The 18,804-nt window shown below is 49.2% G+C and overlaps 1 protein-coding gene across 1 annotated transcript; it reads right to left on the reverse strand.

Annotated features, from left to right (window-relative positions):
* Window positions 1–1,788: 1,788 nt before the first annotated feature.
* On the reverse strand, window positions 1,789–18,284 carry PLEK2 (pleckstrin 2). The gene is made up of 9 exons (XM_036278316.1): window positions 18,171–18,284; window positions 7,821–7,985; window positions 6,735–6,916; window positions 6,507–6,598; window positions 6,010–6,197; window positions 5,680–5,781; window positions 4,330–4,413; window positions 2,970–3,048; window positions 1,789–2,243 (listed from the first exon to the last, which is right to left on the reverse strand). The coding sequence occupies exons 1-9, from the start codon at window positions 18,255–18,257 to the stop codon at window positions 2,116–2,118; spliced, it is 1,107 nt and encodes a 368-aa protein (XP_036134209.1). The 5' UTR covers window positions 18,258–18,284; the 3' UTR covers window positions 1,789–2,115.
* Window positions 18,285–18,804: the final 520 nt, after the last annotated feature.

Raw genomic sequence — 18,804 nt, forward strand, 5'->3', positions numbered from 1 at the left:
TCACAGCATCGAGATATCATCAAAATATAACAGGTGCTTCTTAAATGTTTGCTATAGACGGGAATGGAATGGAATTTTTGTTTACTGAGTATTTTTATACTTCAAAGCCATAACTGTTGAGAAATACTGGTTAGCCTTCATGGTGAGTGACTTTATCCCTTGTGCTCAGTTCTACAACAGTTGCAAATTCATGGCCCTTGCCAGAGAGAAGATCAATACCTCAGTGATAAGAGAGAACTAACTAAACGTAAAGCATATGTATACCTTGCTGACCTAAAAGTATATCTTTCAAATGCAAGGACAAGATACACACCCAGCTCCAAAAAGCTTGAGGGACAGATTGACAAAGACAAGTGATAAGTTTATCCAAATCTTGGATCTCCCCCAAAAACCTCTTCATTAAAATTTGACAAGTTCATCTACTTCCCATTCTGCCTTTGAGTGGTTATCAACTCAAAACTGAAAATTAGCAATAGCTTGGGTCTTATGCATAATTAATGGAAAGTGGCTGACAAAATATGAACATTCAAACTATTTTTGATGTTTTATAGCAAAACAAGACAGCAACACTTTGGATAATGCTTCAACAGTGGAGCCCTACAGAGACATGCTTAGCAGTGCAGTCATGACTCAACTGCCATACTTGCATACATTCTTGATTTGGCTACTTTTACATAAAAAACAATTGAATTAAAATACTTGCGGATTTTTAAAAATTCAAATGCTAGTACCCTGACAAAAGTTCCCTGATTTGCCTCAAGGTGATGGTCACCTACTTTCAGTGCATGAGGGTTCTGTGTCCTATATACAGTGGGATGTGGTTGTGCCAATTTAGAGTGAAGAAGCCATTAAATTAAATGCAGCTGAATTCAGATAACCTGTTGATACTCAAAAAGCAATAAAGAAACTAACTCCAGGTACATGAGACCTTGGTAAAATGACAAATGGAAAATGGTGCTTTAAAAGGCAGTCCTCTCTACAATGTAAGGAATGGAGTAAAATCTTAATCACTTGGAATTCCTGATCATTCAGGTCAGGTATTCTAGATGAGATTAAGAGAAAACTGTTCCAACTATTTAAGAGGACAATTTTTACTTTGGAAGTATCTAGTCCCCTTAAATGTAAGTTACATATCTTATCCACTAAAGGCAGTCTGAGCACTTGTACTAAGCAAGAATGCTGGCAGTAACTTGTGCCAGATTACTGTATGAATTTGAAAGCAATAAAAATGTTATTTTTAAATATTGTATGATACAGACTTTTCACTACTTCAGATTAACCTCCCAACTGGTGAAGCTTCTTAGTACATACTTGTCTCAATGTTCACTTTAAAACCCAAATGACATGCCTTGATTTAACTTTTCCTGTTTATCTTTCTTTGTCCTGTAGAGAGCTCTTGCTCTGCATCTTTCTAAATGCGATTTTCCATAGTAAAGCTGTAATTTTACCTTTCTTTGGCATGTGTGACTAATCTCTTCCACTGAGTCCATGGTTTTTCTATGATATATAATATTTATGCAAGCTTATTTGTCAAAGGAAAACAATATTCTTTGAATGTTCAAGCAAAATTTTGCCACCATCCCACTTTAAGATGAAGCTGTCTTAGTCACAGATCACTTGAAATGTCTTCATAATTGCCTTGCTTAATTCGTATAGCCTCAAGCATGGAAAACCTTTGAAAACTGTGAAACTTTGTAAGGGAACTCTGCTAGCCAGGAACAAATGCCAATTCTTATTGATTGCAAAGAAGGAGCTAAGAGTTCTTGACAGCATTTCAGAGAGAGCCACCATAAGACTAGCATTTTATTTAGTATTATAACATGGCCAGTTAGTGTTATAAGGAAAATACTTTGGTGCCCAGGGAATGGCTGGTTGTGATGATCGACGAAAGTCAGGATGCTGATACCTAATGGCTGTTCTAGCATTTCCAGGTTAACATGAAGGTGGGGAAGGAAATAGCACCACTGCCAATTGCACTCTAGGAGACTTTTCACCAGACTCACTCCAAAACAGTACAAAATAAACAGTTACTTGAACACACTCATTTTCCAGTAAATCCTGACTGTGTCATCTAGTAGGTAGAAGGGATCTTGGTCCTGTTCCCCCAGGTCCTTGTCACGTTAGTTTTTTGATAGCTTCGATCCACTCAGCTCGCTCAGCCTTGCTGCTGGCCTGGATGTAATAGTGTGTGTCATCTTTAGTAATCACTTTGAAGAGATTTCCCTGGACATTCCCTTTGACGCCTAGGCATAAAGAAAATCAGTGAGTGAATATCCAAGTCTGCTTTCAGCTGGAAACAGCTGAAAATCTAAGACAAAAACACAAAAAGTATTTATTCAACACAAATGTATACGGTTAGAGAATCCCACCAGATGTGTGCTTTCTTTTCCTCCCTTCCATTCCCTCTTGCCTGTGCCTTAAGGCCTGCCAGTGGTATGTCTGGACATCCTTGGAAACCCTTGGCCTGCCCGCTATGCTAACCACAGATCTGCAAATTCGTTCACGTCAGAGAACCTAGTATGTTTATATAAAGAGCAGGCATAGATTTGGGATTTGACTTTAACTTGTTTTTCTTTGAACCTCAATTTCCACACCCATAAAATGGAAATGATACTATCTTCCTACTCTAGCTGGCTATTGTGAAATTAGTGTGATAATAGATATTAAAGTGTGTCGCTAACCCTTAAACACTGTGTAAGCTAATATTATTCTTAGGTAGAAGCTTATGGACCAGTAAACACAGAAATTGAGGGGAGAGAATGTTAAAGACAAGGATTATATAGTTGTTTTGTTAAAACACTAAGAACACACGCCCTTTTCTCTAATTCTGAAACTGGCTTCAAAACACTCATCTTCTCACTGAGAAAGCCCCACTCCGCTCGCATACCTGTCCTTCGTGGGCAGGGCATTACAGAGCGTGCAAGAAGGAGGCCCCTGGGAGCTTCAGGCTGGGCCGAGTTGCATCTTACCAGTAGGAACACCATTATCCTCCAGAGCAGACACCAGTGAGCCACGAAGAGAAAACCCACCCACTGGCCGGTTCTCTTCCTGCAGAGGGAAGGAGACCTACTTAGGAATTGTGTCAACAGGCAAAAGGGAAGAGTTTTACTCACCAATAACCACCCTCAGTCATGCCAGCCAAAGAAGTCAATGAGAGTCATTTGTAACAGAAGATGAGGCTGACTTGGACACCACGTGGCCAAGTTATAAGCACCAGTGAGGAAGTTTGGGCTTCTTCCTTTCACACCAGCTACCACGCCCCTCCCTGGCCCTTGGCTCTCTGTGGTCTGGCAGGGTCCCGGGGTCTCCTTCACTCTCCCTCACGTTCTGGGCTTAGAGCGGGGATTCCCGACTGAAGCTCAGGGAGGGAGGAAATGCCCAGTCTTCGCTCTTTAGAAAAATGAATGAAAGTCATACAACGACAAGGTTGAGCAGGCCGACTAAAAGGCCATTTCCCTTTCCTTTGGCTGGAATTAGATGAACTCAGCACGCAGTCATACTTATTATCTAAAACTCAGAATAGCAATTCTTCAATCAGAAAAAAAGAAAATTAATAAATTATGGCTTGAATATTATATAGTAAAAGAGAGTTTTTCAAATATCGGTGGGAAAAAGAGGTTGAGGGGCAGAATTCAGGGGATCTGTGGATAGAAAGGGGTGAAAAGCCTGGGGGCACCAGCCCACCTCACCCTCCCTAACCACACAGCAAGCTTTGGAGAAACCAAAAGATGCTTTTCCTTGCAAAATAATGACGATCCACGGAGCAGGCAATCACGTGATGAAAGAAACCAGCGATCATACTTTTATAAAGTATCTTGGGCTGTGGAAGGAAAGGCACCATGTGGCAGAAGCTGTTGTAGGTGACAGAGTTTGTAACGTTTTAAAGGGTAAAGGTAAAAACTTGCAAAAGGTGGAAACTGTGAAAAATGCGTTGCTTGTATGACCTTTGCTCCACCTTCTGTGGACTACGGATTATCCGATTATCTGAAAGGCAATGGATAACCCAGCAGATGCAGGATGAGATACCAGACATCCAACTGCAAAGTGGACAATGGGCCAGGCAGAGTACGTCAGTAGGAAGCTAAAAGTAGAGTATATAACCTACACCCCAACAGTTATTTTGGCGCAGCGTGCCTGCACCCAGGTGCATGCAATAAAGCCATTTTGCTCTCTACACTGGCCTTGTGTGTGGATGTGATCTCCCGCCGGCTCAGACTTTTAGTAGGGATGCTGAGAGGAAGGAAGGAAGTGGAGCCAGCTGCCTGCGATGCTTGGGAGATAAGTATCTGGAAGCCTCACACGGGTACCTCACGAGCACGCAGTACTCACTTTGGAAGGGTCGTAGTAATGCAGGAAAGCCGGCTCCTTCCTCAGAACAAAGCGCCGCACCTTCCAGTTTTTCCTCTTGTGGCCCTGAGGTCAAGAAGGGGTTCAAGGCTCATGGGTGACAGTTCTGAGTCACTTCCTCCCACTTCCTTGTATTGAATGCCAAACCTCCAGGCCAGCTGGCTCCAATGGACCCACTTTCTAAGAAGAGCCTGCTGGAGCCCCAAGGCCAGCAGGGATGTGTCATGGACTTCCCTGCTCAGTGACACTTGGCAAAAACAGTCACCTTTAGTTGAGTTGACAGAGCCAAAGAGTGTCAGGGCTGAAGGAAAAGGGGGAGCATTACCCAGACACCACTCAGGAAGACAGGGAGGCAGCAGGTGTCAACTGTGCACACATATACGATAAAACCGTTTAGCACTCTGCATCAGAAAAAGTAAGAAATGACCGATTAGGTGTTAAAATCTAAATGTGTGAGACATCGACGCGTGTATGACTCTCTTTGGGGTCACCCCTCCTCGTGGTCTCCAGGGCCTCACTCCCTGTCCTCACTAGAGTCCCTCGGGCAGGTTCATGGGCGTAAGCAATGAGAGCAGATGGAGACCCTGATGTGCGAGAGACAGGAATGGCGCTGAGCAGCACGTGTCCATTGTGCAGACAGGCGTGTCCACACGGTGTGTGAGAGGTGCTCTGACACTTCCCGCGCTGGAACACGGTATTTCTGTTCAAGGACAGCCTTTTTGTCGGGCACAGGTAGAAAGGCCGCAGGTGTGACCGTGACATGGTTGTTTCCCGCTGAACAGGGCTGCTCTCCCCAACATGCTGGGGGGGGTGGCCACGGTCTGTTTTTAAACACTGAGGTTACCCTGTAAAATTTCATCTTCACCCTACTGAGGCGGGTTGTTGGGAAAGTGTATCCGGGGGCATTCAGGGTCCCACAGAAGCAGGCAGAGACCCCAGAAAGCCTGAGAGCAAGAGGCAGCAAGTGAAACACCAGCCCGGAGGCAACGTCCTTCCAGACAAATGTGCACTGGGCGGTGACGCAGGCATTTTTTAATGCTGTGATAATTACTTGGATGTACCTTTTCCCTGAGCATTCGTGTCTGGGACTCACATGTGTGTGTGCGTGTGTGTGTGTGTGAGAGTAGGGATGTGTGTGTGAGTGAGTGTGCATGTGTGTGCACATGCATGTGGGGGGGCGGGGCAGCCAGTGTACCCCTGACTTGCTCCCTGTGGCTGATTCTGCTGATAATCAGTGCCCTCCGCAGTCTCCGCCCTTCCCACCCTTCGGGGATCCCTGCCTCCCCTGAGTCTGAGAACCTCCACCTCCTCGCTGCTCCAAGGCAGCCATACCTGCTTGGCCAGATAGCCTTGTTTTATCACCGTGCCACTTAACTCCATGGTGCTCAGACTGATTTCTTCCTTGGGACTTAGCTTCTTCTTGTAGCTCTCAGCCTAGCGGGAAGAAGAGAACAAGGATTCTGTCACAGAGAGTCCCTCTTAGAGGCAACGGGGCGACCACAGAAAACGGGAACATCCTCCATAGAGAAACCCCCTCCACCTGGGGCTGAAGCTGTCCCCCAAACCCTAGGCCCTCACCCTTGACTGTGGACCCCCTGGCCTCCACTCTGTGGCCTCTTCCTTCCCTCTGCCCTGGTGGCTAGAACCCTCTCCAGAACTTACGAAAGTGTACAGGGCTGTGGAGTCATCCAGGAACTGCTCGGCCAGATCCCCAGAGCGAATGGCTCCCGTGCTTCGGGCGCCTACTGGCCTAAGGAAGTTCTCCTCCAAGAGCATGGAGGCCAGGGTCACGGCCTCCAGACGATTGGCGGCAAAGCCGTTGGAGATGAGCCAGTCCACCAGGGAGGAGCCTGCAGCAGGGCAAGGGAGCACCAGTCAGACGACAGGCTACAGACCAGCCTCCTCGGGGCTGCCTGGCTGCGACCTCATTGACCTCGACTTCCTGGGCAGCCTTGGGGCTCTACCCGAGAGCAGACCAAAGGCCACACCTGCTACAGGGAATCGTGGCCACACCCACCTGGGGCCACACCCACCTGGGGCCATCTCAGGCCAGCCTGCTGTGAGCAGGCAGCTCTGGCCTCAACACAAGCTGGCCAAGCCCAGCTAAGGCCCAGACCACTATGCCCAGGTTTCCACCCCACTCCGAGAGGCAGGCTCACCAATGAAGGTCTTTTTGTAGGTGCTTCCCTGCTCCATGTTGGGGCTTGGCCGGATTCCACTGCCGCTGTCATGCATCTTCTCCACGATTCGACTACACGGGAGGAAGGCAAAAGGGAGGGGACCCTCATCACACTGACAGACACGAGACAGCAGAGGCCCTGGCGGCTGCGCACCCACAGAGGGGGCTGCCGCAGAGCCCGCGAGGGAGCCCCCGGGTGGACACTCACTGCAGGCTGATGTGGGGAGGCAGCTTGAAGGAATTTCTCAGGACGTGGAGTTGCTGGACCTTCCCCGGCTGCCCGGCGTGAATAGCCCCTGTGATCTCAAAGGCCCAGGCGTCCCTGTCCTCTCGAGAACAGGCCTCCAGGAAATACTCCGTGGACGTGCGGGTCTTCAGCTTAATGAGGAGCTGCGGGAAGAGACAGCCAGGCGCCAGCACTCAGAGGCAGCACCTTCTCCATGGATCCTGCAGTCCCATCGGGAACAGCGCTCCATCCCTCATTTTAGTCTTCCTAAGAGTCTTCATCAGTCCATGCCCCCATCTGGCCCGCCGTTCTCCCCTGCTCCCTCCGTGAACATCCTCCTTCGGCCCACGGGCCAGCCTCGTCCCCACGCCTGGCCGCCTCTCGCCCCTGCCTGGACTCACGACGGTCCACCTGCCTGGACCGGCTGCCTCTCTCCTAGCTCTGTGCCCCGATCTCCGTTCCTCCAGAAGCCGCACCCGACCCGCCGGCTTCCCCCGCTTCAGTGCTCTCTACCGCGAGTGATGTTTGAACCAACATTGGACACTCCGGATGCGTTGTTAACCGCTTGCTTTCCCAGTAAGATTATTAATGAAGAAGAAGCGATCTTACCATTTTCTTCCTCGACTCCGCCAAGCCTAGCAAATGTCTTGGCACACACTGGGCCTTCGATAAATGATTGCGTCAGATACTTTTTTGATGGTAGGGTGGAAGCTGCCCGTGACTTTGGAACATGCACCCCTTGGGGACAAAGGCCATCATGCTGAACCCCAAGATTATAGTAATTACTCACGCTGTCCAGTGCCTCCTAGCCTACAAGCCCCCTATCACAGTCATGGGAGAGAGTCAGGTATCATTTTCTATCTTGCTTTATAGATGAGGAGCAAAGGCTCAGAGAGGTTCGTTACTTGCCGAGGGGCACATACCCAGTACCTGGTGCAGCCAGGATGTGAACTAGGTTTTTCAGTGATAATTCAGCTCTTCCCATTACCCACACCACCTTCACCAAAGAGGCCAGACACAGAAGGGTGCAGGGCAGGGAGGGGCTGGGAAGCCGGGGCCTTCACTTACGGGTCGGTTTTCATACTCCAGGCAGGGGCAGGTGATGCTGCAGCCATCCAGAAGGATCTGGCCCTTGGGAGGGGTCACCTTCCGGCCCCCCTCGAGCTTGTAGTACAGCAGCGTGTTCTGCCGAAGGACGAACCAGCGCACCTTCCAGTTGTGGACGATGTGCCCCTGAGGACAGACCACAGAGCCCCGTGGTGAGGTGGCTGAGCGACAGCGCTGTGTTCAGAGAGAGGTGTCCCGCGGCACAGGTAGCCAGTCTGTGCCACAGAACTGACTCTCCAAGGGAGGTGGCATTGTAATTTTTTAAAGCTTAATAATTGTTTTATTTTGAAATAATTTCAGTTCAGAGAAAAGATGAAGAACCTTTTTTTACAGAACCATTTAAGAATAATTTTTAACATGATGCACCATCACGTCTGAATATTTTATTTTGAATTTCCTACAAAAAATAAAATAAAAAGATGCTTCCAAAATAACCACAATACAACCATCAACATCTAAATTTAGATTAGTATGTTGTTTTTAGCTAGTCCACAAACTCGGTATAACTGTCTTTTTTATTCTTTATTAATTTTTAGAGAGAGAGATAGAAACATCCATCAATGAGAGAGAACATTGATTGGTCGCCTTTTGCATGCCCCCCACTGGGGATCAGTCCCACAACCTGGGCATGTGCCCTGACTGGGAATCGAACCAACCACCTCTTGGTGCAAGGGCCAACGCTCAACCACTGAGCCACACCAGCCAGGCAACCCTGATAATGTCTTTAATGGCCAAAGGATCCAGTTCAGAATATATTTTATTTTTATTTTCATGAAGAAAGCATTATCTTTGTCTGGATATCTCTGTCATCTCCTTTGAGTATGTAACAAAGACCTTTGTCACTGGCCTGCTCATTTCTATGTGGCCTTTTTTCTGATTATAAGCCTTGAAAGGCACTGCAATGTAATACAGAAGAAAAATTCCTATTGCAGTCATTGCTCACATTCTGTATTTCCTTCCAGTTTTTTCCTTTTAGTATTTACTTTCTAGTTGTTGTTGTTTTTTTAATCAGTACCATATTACATATACTTTTATTTTCTAGTTTTTGTTTTGTTGAGCTTTACTGAGTATCTCACGCTATTAAATTTCTTTAAAACATATTTTTAAATGACCACTAGGTGGATGCATCAATTATTTGTCGATCTCCTCTGTTTGTAACGGAGGTTTTTTGTTTTTTGTTTTTTTTTAATTGTTTTCACTATTATAAACAATTCTACAATGAATATCCTTGCACATAAACTTTGATCTGCATCTCTGATTTTCTTCCTTACGATATATTCTTAGAAAGAATATTACTAGTCAAAGGATGTGGGCAGTTTGTAAAGTTGAAGCCACACATGGGGTACCAGTGCTAAGGACACCAACAGCCGTGCCTAGCTTGGTGTGGCCTAAAGGCAGGGTGGTTTGGGGGGCTCTCAGGTGGGCCACAGGGCCAGTGGACTGGACAGTCAGGTGAAGGCAGAGATCCTGTGTCTAGCACAGACCAAAGGGGGATGTCTGCTGAGGGTCGGAAAGGAATGGACTTAGAACACACTCATGAAAGCAACTCTCCTAACACGTTCTCCTGAACAGAGCCCAGTACAGGCTGGATTCTCACCGAGAGATGCACTGTACCTGAATCAGAGACCATTTCCCTGACTTGCTCGCTTCCTTACCCAGCATCTACTCATTCCAAAGGCCCCTTCTGTTCTCACTCTTGTGGTGTTGTGACTCTAGTCCGTGCTCAGAGGTATTCAGTGCTGCTAGGGAGCCAAACGTTGTAAAAAGGAGTTGACCCCGTAAGTATGGCCTGCGCCCAAACAGAACTTACTGTGGCAACCAAATCAAAGTTGTTGTTTTTAAAATTTTTTTTCTTTATTGTTTAGGGAGAGAGAGATGGAAACATCGATGAGAGAGAAAGACTGGCTGTCTCCTGCATGCCCCCCACCCCAACACTGGGGATCGGGCCCACAACCTGGACATGTGCCCTGACCGGGAATCGAACAAGTGACCTCTTGGTGCGTGGGTCGACGCTCAACCAGTGAGCCACACTGGCCAGGCCCAAATCAAACTTTTAACAAAGTTACTCTGACAAGAGTTCATCAGTCTGTCTAAGTGGCAATCAAGCCGTGCACCTGAGAGCACTTAGGTAGTCACGTTGAACTTGACACTTCTGCTCCTTCACTCTGTCCCGTTCTTAGGTGACATGTAATGTGACTGACAGCTTTCTTGACACGTGCAGACATGTTTAGAGGAACAAAAAAGATTTGGCTCTGACTCCTCAGCAACTGGGGTTCTCTGCTGCTGTCCACGGGCCTTTCCCAATGACCCCCTATGGGGGGGGGCTCCTGGAGCAGTGTTGGCAATAAATGGCTGGCACACAGATTATGGCTGGTGCAGGGAGGGGGTGTGCAATCTAAGGTGATGGGATGGGCGCTGGTGTGAGGCAGAGAAGGGGAGAGGGCGGAATCATCTTAAATCTTAAAACACAGGTGTTATGGGCTGAATTATGCCCCCCCCCCCATTAATATGTTGAAACCCTAACCCCACTACCTCAGAATGTGACTATTTGGAGATAAGGCCTTTAAAGAGGTGATTAGGTTGCCCTGGCGGGTTTGGCTCAGCAGTCAGAGCATTGGCCTGCAGACCAGAGAGTCCTGGGTTCGTTGGTTGCAGTCTGTCCCCGGCCCCAGTTGGGGTCATGGGGGTGGCAGCCACTTGATGTGTCTCTCTCACATCGATGTTTCTCTTTCTCTCTTCCCTCCTCTGTCCCTCCCACTCTATCTGAAGATGAATGCAAAAATGTCCTCGAGAAATGTCCTCAGGTGAGGATAAATAAATAAATAAATAATACATAAATAAAAAGAGGTGATTAGGTTAAAATAATGCATTGGGTGGGCCCTAAGCTAATCTGTTTTGGGTCCTCATAGCAAGAGGAAATTTGGACAGACAGGAAGACATCAGGGAAACACGGCACAGAGGAAATTCCATGTGAACACACGCCACATGCCAGCCGAGGAGAGGGGCCTCGGGAGAAACCAGCCCGGCGACACCGCGATCTTGGACTCCTGCCTCCAGACTGGGAGAAAGGAGCTCTCTCAGCTAAGCTGTCCCGTCTGTGGTATTTTGTCATGGCAGCCCTAGCAAATTAAATCACCAGGGAAAGGAGGCTGGACGTGTTAGGAGAAAAGTGTACGTTGAGCAGAACAAGCCAATAAGGAGATACCGTCCTTTCCTGGACCACATGCTGCATTTCCCAGAATCCCTAGCACAAACAGGACTGGTAGGTGACCAAGTTGCTGCCAGTCGCATGCGTGGAACGTTGAGGCCTGTTTGGCAGCAACCAAACATGGGAAACAGGAATCTGCGGCAAGGATGCGGTGGAAGAACAGGTTCAGGGTTATCAGGCAAAGTAGCAAACAGTGTCAGCTGTGGTTCCCACTGGAAACACCTGGTGGCGCTGTTGGGCATTTTTTTCTGGTTTTGCAGCATCCCTGGCTATAGCAGCCCAGCCAGGTTCTCTGGCCCTCCCCATATTCCCGAGTTCCCTAGTATTTATTCTTCTCGTGAAACCCCTGCTGTTCCAACTTGCCAGTGGTGTGTGTTAGGAGCGGCTAAGAGCCCTGACTTCTGGCAAAGGAGAGAGGTCTGAGGAGAAAGGTTGATGAAAAGGGATTTACTATGTAGGCAGAAAACTCAAAGCAGCTGGTGATCCTCGTAATAATATTCACATTCTTTGATCCAATAATTCCACTTATGGGAATCTCTGCTAAGTAAATAATCTAGAATATGGAAAAAGGTTTTATGTATTGAGACACTTAGAGGATCATGATTTATAACTAAAAAAAAAGCTAAACATTCTGCTGTGTACCGACACCGTGCGGCGGCAGTGGAGGGCGTCCAGCTCCAGCAGAGGGGAGCAGAGGCCCCCGGGATCCCCAGGGCCAGACCCAGCAGACTGAGCCACCAGAATAGAGCAGCCATGGTCTCTGACATGAGCAAAGCACTTTCACTTACATTACTACTTATGACACCTGAAAATAACTCTCCTGTCATTTTAGAAAATTTCTGGAAGGATACCCCAGAAATGTTGGAAGTCATCAGCTCTGGGCACTACGACTGGCTGCGGGGAGTTAAGGTAGGAACTTACTTTTCAGTGTACACCCTGAAGATTTATTGATTTGAGAGAGAGAGAAAAAAACACAGATGTGAGAGAGAAACATCAACTGATTGCGTCCCACACAACCCCAACCAGGGCCAACCAGGGCCAGAGATCGAACTGCAACTGAGGTACGTGCCCTTGACCAGAACTGAACCCGAGACTCTTCAGTCCGTGGGTCAATGTTCTAACCACTGAGCCAAACTGGCCAGGGATGTTTCTAGGTTTTTTAAATAATATGCACAGCCCTGGCCAGTTTGGCTCAGTGGTTAGAACGTCGGCCTGCAGACCAATGAGTCGAGGGTTTGATTCTGGTCAAGGGCACGTATCTTGGCTGTGGTTTGTCCCAGCCCTGGTTGGGATCGTGCAGGAGGCAACCAGTCGATGTGTCCCTCTCACGTCGATGTTTCTCTTTCTTTCTCTCTCTCTCCCCCTCCCTCCCACTCTATCTGAACAAAAATGGAAAAATGTCCTCAGGTGAGGATAAAATAAATAAATAAGTAAATAAATAAATAAAATAATATGCACATATTATTTTTATAATGGAAAATAAATTTAAATTCAAATTTAAAAAATCCTGATCAGATGATTAGGGAACGCATTCATTCATGTATCTATTCGCTCAACAATCAATGACTAAATACTCCTGCACCAAGCACAGTGCTCACAGCAGGGAGACAAAGCTCAACAACATTCTGACCCAGGAAGGTGGGGGCGACAGACAACAATCCCACCCAGTGTGGTAAGTTCCAGGACAGGATGGTGGGCCTCCACCATCCCCACCCTCTCGTATGTGCACGCTGTGTAGCCTCCTCTAACGCTGTGCGGGGGTTGGGCGTGTGACCAAGAGAACATGGCAGAGTGATGGTTTGTCAGTTCTGAGATTAGGTCACAAAACTGTAGCTGTAGTCTTGGAGTCAGCCTCTCTCTCTCTCTCTCTCTCTCTCTCTCTCTCTGTCCCTTTCCCCTCACTCTGGGAAAAGCTAAGGAGAGTGGAGAGGTGGGAAACTGAGGCTTCTGGCCACTACCCATGTGATTGAGCTTGGAAATGTGTCCTCCAGCCAGTCAAGCTTCGGGCGACTGGGCAGCATTTTGGCTCCAAGCTCAGGAGACTCTGAGCCAGAATCTTGCAGCTGAGCTCTTCCCGGTTACCTGACCCTTAGAAAACGTGTGAGATAATAAATGTTTGTTATGACATTAAGCTTTCGGGTAATTGTTACACAACAATAGGTAACTAATGTAGGGCATGATGTAAAGCCCGAGGCGGAGCTCAGGTGCAGGACGGAGCTCCTGAAGCAGTGGGGGAGGGTGCAGCGGGGGAGGGAGGCTCCGGAGGAGCCGACAGGGGCTGAGTGCTGCAGGTGGTGTGGAGTTGGCCAGGTCAGGAAGGCACGGGAGAGAGAGCAGAAAACTTCTGTGGCTTCTGAAAACTCCAAATACTTCTATATGGATGGGGCTCAGAGGCTGCGAGGAAGGGACAGGGGAAGTGAGAGGGTGCCCAGTTGGCTTTAGGTCCTAGGTTGCAAAGTTTGATCTTTATATTGCTGCCAGGCGGGAGTCTTTGGAGACTTCTAAGCAGAAGAATGACAAGTGTTAAGTTCTCCTGTTAAAAAGATCACCCAGCCTGGCTGGTGTGGCTCAGTGACTGAGCGTCTTCCCATGGATGGAGAGGTCCCAGTTCGATTCCCAGCCAGGGCACATGCCCAGGTTGCAGGTTCGACCCCCAGTAGGGAGCGTGCAGAAAGCAGCTGGCCTATGTTTTTCTCTCACATCAATGTTTCTAGTTCTCTCTCCCTTCCTCTCTCTCTAAAAAATCAATAAAAACATATTTAAAAACAAAAAGATCACTCAGACCGGTGCAGCTGAAGGAAGCAGGCCACGCTGAAGGGGGCCCCCAGCTGGAGGCTGCGGGAACAACCCACAAAATGGAAAGAGAACAGTTTCCCTGCTTCCAGAGAAGCCGTGTCAGAGGGTAAGGGACTGGTCCAAAGTCACCAGGCAAAGAGGGTCAGAGGCCAAAAACACAGTATAGAAGCCGAACAAGGTCCTCCACCTGGGCAGTCTCCTCTGTCTCTAGGCTTCTTGACTGTAAGTGGCTGGCTGGGGCCAGAAGCCAGCTAAGTCATGAGTGGCTTAGAGTCCCTATATTTCTGTAGGGGGAAGGATGAGAATTCATAAGCTGGGATGGCAACCCTCGGCTGGGCTTGAGGCACAGAATGTCACAACTGGAGGAGCCCTTTTAAAAAACCTGTACTACTCCCTAACAGTAATGATGAGGAAAAGGTCTTGCCCAAGACCCTACAACCCCAAGTATCAGCAGATCTGGTACTTACTATGGATTGAATTATGTCCCTTCAAATGGTATTAAAGTCTTAACACCTGGTACCTCTGAATGTGATCTTATCTGGCAATAGGGTCTTTGCAGAAAAACCAGATTAAGATGAAGTCATACTGGATTGGGGTGGCCCCAGTGACACTAATTTGACTGGTGTCCTTATACAAGGAGGAAAATTTGCACACTGAAAGACACACAGGGAGAAGATGGCCATGTGACGATGAAGGCAGAGATTGGAGAGATGCATCCACAAGCCAAGGAACACCAAGGATTGCCTGCATGAGACAATAGAAAATATATATACTGCCCGGCCAGTGTGGCTCAGTGACTGAGTGACGACCCAGGCACCAAGAGGTTGCCAATTCAATTCCCGGTCAGGGCACATGCCCAGGTTATGGGCCCGATTCCCAGTGGGGGCATACAGGAGGCAGACAATCGATGTTCTCTCTCATCCATGTTTCTAACTCTCTCCCTCTCCCTTCCTCTCTCTCTAAAATCAGTAAACAAACAAATTATTTAAAAAAAGAAAGTACGTACACTGGTCTCTGCCCCTGGTTCCTGGTACAGAGAGCCTGAAGCCCTTGTAAGTTCCCAGGTGACACCAGTGTCTTCTGCTCTAACGAGGCAGCTCTGGGTGGGCTCCTGCGTGGGGCTGGTCACTGGAGAGACCAGGCCGTGATGAGAAGCTCAGCATTTCCAGCCTGGAGCTCCCATTCCCTTGAGAAAGGGGAAGGGCTGAAAATGGAGTTGATGATCGATCGTGCCTATGTGATGAAGCCGCCATAAATCCCCAAAAGTACGGGGTTCAGAGAGCTTCCGGTTGATGAGCACGGGGAGAGTGGTGTGCTCAGAGAGGAGCTCCACCCCCTCCCACCTACCCTGCCCTGGCATCTCCTCCATCTGGCTGTTTATCTGTATCCTTTATCACATTCTTTAATAAACTGGTAAACATAAGTTAGTGTTTCTCTGAGTTCAGTGAACCCCTCCAGCAAATCAATCAAATCTAAGAAGGGAGACATTGGAACCTCCCACAGAGAGCTGTTTGATCAGAAGCAGAGGTGATAACCCAGGCTTGTGACGAGCAGCCGAAGTGTGTGCGTGTTGGGGGTTGGGGCAGTTGTGGGGACCGAGCCCCGAACCTGTGGCATCTGACACTATCTCTGGGTAGACAGTGGCAGAACGGAGTTAAATTGTAGGACACCGAGCTGGTGTTGCAGAGAATTGTTGGTGGGAGAAACCCACACTCATTTATTTGGTGACCAGACATGCCGGGAGTGGAGTGTTCTGTGCAAAAGGGAAGGAGACTCACAGGATGAGCACACAGTGGGGAAGAACTAGGTTGTTCCCTTCGTAGGAGGAAGGAACCTGGGTTTTTCCTTTACCACCTGCAAATACCAGAAGCCAAAGAGGCAGGGAGGAATTCTCCCCTCCAGGGTTCAGGAGGAGCAGGCCCTGCCAACCCCTTGGTTTCACACTTCCAGCCTCCAAAACTCCTTCCAGACTTTTCTCTTCGATGCATAGTTTTCCTTACTTGCACCTTTTATATTTTTACTCTTTAAGTTATAAGATTAGGAACATTTTAAACATCTGCATAATTTACTTATCATTTGTCTATTTGGGGGGATATATAGGTAGTTTCCAATTGTTCACTAAATAACACTTTGTTCTTCAACCCTTTATGGTGTTTCCTTAAGAGAGAGCCCCACTAGTGAAATTTCTGGGCCAACGCGTGTTGGCCTTTCCATGCCATTTTCTAAGCCTGCTGGTCAAGGGCTCACGGGACAGCAGCCCCGAAGCGCTTCCACCTCCTCTGACAGGAAAAGCATCCTCCCCACGCTGCTCCTGACCCCCCCGCCCCCTTAAAGCCAGGCCTGGTGAGCACTCTGCTTCTTGCCTGGAGCTTTGCTTCTTTTTTGTCTGGGCAGGATTAGGAGCCAAATCCTTCATGCCCCTGCCTGCCCCTGCTTCACCCTCGGGAGGGATGACTGTTCTGTACGTTGGGCTTCCACCTACAGCCCTTCCCCACCTCTGAACTGCCATTTCTCACAAAGCTCTGGAATCCCACAGGCCACCCCAAACTTCTCCAGTGGACACAGGGGCTGCCAGGAAAGGGGCTACGAGGGAGAGAAAAAACTGAGATTGATCAATAGGTGACAACCCTTAGCTTGCAGGAGAGGGTGTGGCTTCTGCTTGCCTCTGGGTCGGGCTCCAAACTCTGTCTTTGGTTTGGCTGGAATGATCTTTATGTATTTCAGCCAAGCCCCCCGTTGTGGATTTTTTGGGTCAGACCTGTTGACTGTCCTCGCTTCTCTGCACCCTGGACTCTGCAAGCTCTGCATGCAGGACTGGCAGTCTGTCCAGAAGAGAACTCACGTCCTTCCTTCCCTCTCATTGTCCCCTGACTGTGTGGTGGCAGGTGTGGGGAATCGTGTAAATTAACCCCTGGGAACAGGGGGAGACCCACAAAGGCTCATCTGAGGGGGCATGTCCTCCACAGGCCCCTACTGGGACCCAAGCATCACGACAATCAACAATGCCCCCTGCCCAACTCAACACCTTCCCTCAAACTTCAGAAGTTGCAGAAAAGTGGGAGACCACAGAAGTTACCCCATAGGTTGTCTCTCTGAGGTGCCTCTGCCTCCACGAACCATAAGGGACCAGCCTATGACTTTAATCACAGTGGCATGAAGTGGGTGTGGAATTTTGTACCTGCTTATATCCAGGCTGACCCTTGACCCGGCCTCAGCCGCCCAGCACTCCTCTGCTTACGGTTTTGAGCAAACACACGCACCCTCCTATATCAAACAAGGTGTGATACAACATGCGACCTGAGACTTCAGGGCTGATCTAGCCCCCGAGGAGCCGATGGAAGGGCGAGCACAGGCATCGGTCTTCATCCAGCCCCCTCCCAACGCTGTAAACTCAGCTGAAGGGCCAACAGGCTCCTCCTCAGGTCTATGCTCTGCTACTATGTTAGCATAAATGCAGTGTTAAAATAATTTTAAAACCTCAAACTTCCTCTTGTACCTGCAATTTGGTTCATTTTCTACCTTGATGCCATGTGTCCCGTGTTTGTCTGGACTCCGGCTTGCGGTGGGAAAGGCACGTGGGGTGATGGGGAAGCACTGGGGACGGAGGTCTAGTCCTATCTGTTATTAGCCCCAGGGCTCTGGGCCAGTGATTTCATCCTTCTGACCCTCCGTTTCCTCATCTGTGATAGAGTGATAGCAACACCCACCCTGCCGCCGGCAGGAGGAGGTTTGGAGTAGACCTGAGCGGTTTGATCCTGCCCCATCACCTAGCACCCAGATCCTGAGCAAGTTACCTCCCTCTGTGAGCTCTGTTTTCCCTGGGACAGAGGGGGATCCTGTGGTCCTACCACCTGTGGGGCGCTGGGAGGATTGCAGGAGACAGTGTCTCCCACAACCACACACCCAGTCAGCCGCCAGCAGCTCTGGCTTCCTCCTTGCCCCTGGGTTAGTGTGGAGCGCGCTGGCGCTGCGAACTTCAGGGCATGTTTGCATCGTTTTACTCTGTCATGTTCAAATACTGTCCTCTTCATATTCTAGTAAGCTGTTGTAATTAAGATACCCACTTCGGTAGCCGCCGCCTGCCCCCATCCGCACTAATCGGGATTGTCCTGGCCTGCGCCCTGGCCCCTTGTCTATAGAAAGGTGACCTCCAACCACTGTCCACTGGCTCTCCCCGCGGACACGAGCTCTGCCCAGCCGAGCCCCAGGTGGCCCGATCCGCCCTGGGCTGGTGCTGGGACGCTGCTCCGGAGAGCAGGTGCCGCCCGCCGCCCGGGGCAAAGTGCGAGAGGCCCCAGCGCGCTCACCCGTTTGACCAGGAAACCCTCCTTGAGCACGCCGTCCTCCATGTCGCCCGCCGCCAGCCCTCCGGGTGCGCTGTCCCCGCGCCGCATGCTCCCGCCTTCGGCTCCCCGCGTGCTGCGCAGGAAGCGCCCGGACCTGCCGGGTGCCGCCTCCCTGGCTGCTGTCCAGAGCCCAGGCGCCCAGGGAGGAAGTCTGACCAGCTTGGGATCTGTGCCGTTCCCCGCCTCTCCAGGGTGTCCAGGTTAGTCCTCAGGGTGCAGAGTCTGCCGACTGGTGGTGCCTCCTGCAGCCTTACCCGCCCCGGCCCTCCACTGGGCAGGGCGCCCCGGGCTCTTAACTTCTCCGGTGTTTGCTCATCTTCCTCCTCCCGGAGCCTTACCCAGGTGCCGGCCTGGCACTCAGTACTGCCCTGAGTAATAGTCATGGAATTAAATGGAACTGAAGGATTTCCAACCCTTTTCATCTCATGGCACATGTAAACTAATTACTAAAATTCTGCGGCACACGAAAAAATAGATTACATTTTTGCTGGTCTGACCAAAAAAAGGCATGATTTTTATTAGTATACAATAATAATAATAATAATAGTAATTACACACTCCTTTTGCTCCCAAGTGACTTTTTAAAAAATCAGGT

The sequence above is a fragment of the Molossus molossus genome, unplaced genomic scaffold (genome assembly GCF_014108415.1).
Source record: "Molossus molossus isolate mMolMol1 unplaced genomic scaffold, mMolMol1.p scaffold_m16_p_1, whole genome shotgun sequence".
In the NCBI taxonomy this organism is placed as follows: Eukaryota; Metazoa; Chordata; class Mammalia; order Chiroptera; family Molossidae; genus Molossus; species Molossus molossus.